This window comes from Tupaia chinensis, unplaced genomic scaffold (assembly GCF_000334495.1).
Source record: "Tupaia chinensis unplaced genomic scaffold, TupChi_1.0 Scaffold000259_1, whole genome shotgun sequence".
NCBI classification, from domain to species: domain Eukaryota; kingdom Metazoa; phylum Chordata; class Mammalia; order Scandentia; family Tupaiidae; genus Tupaia; species Tupaia belangeri.
The window spans coordinates 1,480,044-1,482,852 of NW_006159739.1; the positions used below are offsets into that span (position 1 = coordinate 1,480,044).

At 49.6% G+C, this 2,809-nt stretch overlaps 1 protein-coding gene across 1 annotated transcript in view; it reads right to left on the reverse strand.

The window, feature by feature from the left end:
- Nucleotides 1-2,809, reverse strand: part of SHISAL2A (shisa like 2A) — a 23,806-nt gene that overhangs the window by 19,909 nt on the left and 1,088 nt on the right. Inside the window, exon 2 of the mRNA XM_006149385.3 lies at nucleotides 2,708-2,792. Coding sequence (XP_006149447.1) covers nucleotides 2,708-2,792 — 85 coding nt within the window. The remainder of the gene's footprint in view (nucleotides 1-2,707; nucleotides 2,793-2,809) is intronic.

A 2,809-nucleotide genomic window follows, 5' to 3' on the forward strand; every position in this document is an offset into this window, starting at 1 on the left:
TTTGAGAGATTTTCACTATAGGGCGCGTGCGCTCGCCAGACAGACAAAGAGAGACATTAGAGACAGAAAGCGAGAAATCACCCCCCAGGGGGGATGGTCACACCGCAATCCCTTCTCCTCCATTCTCCTCTCGGGATCTTGGGCACACGCGCCCGGCGCGAGTTTTAAGCCACCGGGTCCGGGACACGAACCGCGGTCGACTATGTGGGAGTCCAGCGACATAGCCATTACGCTAACTGCTGGTTCCCCTGGCTTGAGTTTTCATCCCAGTTCTGCCACCTCCTCTCACAGGAGCATTCCTGGATAGTAACTTAACCTCTCTCAAGTTTTCTCATCTGCAAAATGGAGAGAAGACATGACAGGGCTCTGCATACACAAAAGCATCTAACCCTTGAATAGCCCTAGGTAATATTCTTTAGCTCTCAGCCTGCTATGAGATTGATAGAAGATCTTGGGCAATTCACTTTCATACTCTGAGACTCCCCACACCTGTGAACCAAGGGAAAGGAGCTCTCTATTATTGGGCATCTACCACATGCACTGGCCACTTCCATGTCTGCTATTTCACTTAGTCTTTACAATTCCATGAGATAAGTATTACTATTGCCATTTTAGAGATGAGAAAGACTAGGAAATTAAATACATTTTCCAGTTCACATAGATAATAAAGGATAAGTGTGGACCAGGTTTTTTTTCTTTTTTTCTTTCTTTTTTTTTGAAGAGGTTTTTGCCATAGGGCGCTCGCCAGAAAGAGAGAGAGACAGAGAGACAAAAAGCGAGACACACACCCTGGGGGGATGGCCATGCCACAATCCCTTCTCCTCCATTCTCCTCTTGGGATCTTGGGCATGTACACACAGGCACCCAGTGTGAGTTTAAGTCACCGGGTCCGGGACTTGAACTGCAGACAGCTACATGGGAGTTCAGCGACATAGCCAGGTCCAGAACTCAAACCTCAGTCAACTACATGGGAGTCCAGCGACATAGCCATTACGCTAACTGCTGGTCCCAATGTGGGCCAGGTTTTGACCAGCCCATAGCTCCACACTTTCTCTGTATTTCAAAGGGAGGTGAATATCATCTTATTTCAGCACTCTGCGCAGTGCTAGATACACAATGGGTCTTCAACATATACTCTATTGTTTTCCAGGGCGTTTTATATCTGTCTAGAAGGACTGCGAGCTCCTTGGGGGCAGAGAGGAATAGATAGAGAAGTGTGTCCCCAGTGCTTGACAGAAAGCAAAGGCTATAATGAATGAGTGAATAAATAAATATGGAGATGAATAGAAAATAAGTTACTATGAACCCCTGGGTTATAGATAGCAGTCAAATGTGCAGGATCTAATCTGGCCATCTGAAAGTCTTTTAGAATTACAGTTTGGGCAGCCTAGTCAGAGAAGTAATATTTGTAATATGTAATTGACACATACCCAGTTGACTTCACCTCTGTTATCTCATTTCATCTTTGCCATTGTCTTAGTTGGAAATCAGGGTAATGATGGCTCATCCTCCCCATCTTACAGAGGAAGGACACCGGCTGAGAGATTCCAGTGGCATATGATGATGTCCTTTCTCACCCAGAGGGCATGCAGTCTCCGCTCACTTCCCCCCAGGGACAGGAAAATCACTATGGACTGAGATGGCCCGCTCTGCTCTTGCTGACATCTGTTTCCCAGAGCCGGCTGAGGATCAGGTCACAGTCCCTGGGTAAGGCTTTTGAAAATCCAGAGGGTGTTGGACCTACTGCCTCCTTAACCCATACGTACGTTCCAGGAATGTCAGAGTTGGCCTACCTAACCCCTTACCTGAACAAGTGGGGAAACTGAGGTCCCATGGGTAGAGATGCAATCAAACTGTACTTCTATTATTAGGACCTGAGCTGGCTTCTGCAGTGCCATTATGCCATTGTTTCAGAATGAACTTGGCCGCAGCTCGGACCCATGGGTCTTCTGCCTTGGCTCAGGGGTGGGGTATATCCCCAGCACTTACCACAGGATTTGACACACACTGGTGCTCAGTGCAGAGGCTGAAAAAGTGACAAAGTATGAAAGAGGAGGAAAAGGTTGAGGGTGGGCTGAGGCTGGGACTAGGTATAGCACCGGGTGAGGATTAAGGCTTGAGGTTGAGGTTGAGGTTTGGAGGTTGGTCTAGATACTACTGGGTCTGGGGTCAAGGTGTGGAAATAGAGAGAAGGTGAGATGGCAGGCAGGACTGAGGGCGAGGTTGGGGCTTTTGAGAGAAAAAAGACTGCGATCCCTAAGGGGGAGTGTGTAAAGTCAGCAATGAGGTTGGTGTTGATATTAGGAAGGGGGCCTTGGTGAGCACTTGGATGAAGGCGGATGGAGTTTGGATTTCCTGTGGATGTTCCAAGATGGAAGTTTGCTGTCAGGCGCAGGGTGAGGAGGAATGGAGTTCAGAGTGGGGATAGAGCAGGAGTCGTGCAGAGGTAGAGTTGAGAAGAAGCCAAGCATGGACCTAAATAACGGTTGGGGTCAGGACGAGGGAATAGAGTCGAAATGGGGTTTCGAGAAAGGGTGGGCTGGTGATAGCGGGAGAGTAAAGGTCAAAGGGCAGGATGCGGGGTTGGTGTGGGTGTTCAGATGGGCACTCAGATAAGGGTTGAGATCTACCAGAGACTGGGCTGGGATGGGGGTGGGAGGCCAAGACCGGTGTGGGGTTCAGGCGGGGTGAGGGCCAGGGGCGGTACCTGAGCCACCACATGTAGCTGTGCTCGTAGGGGAAGAAGCTGTGCGGGTCGTCGCAGCAGTACTTGTGGTCGCGGAAGCCGCAGCCGGAAAAGGCGGGAGCC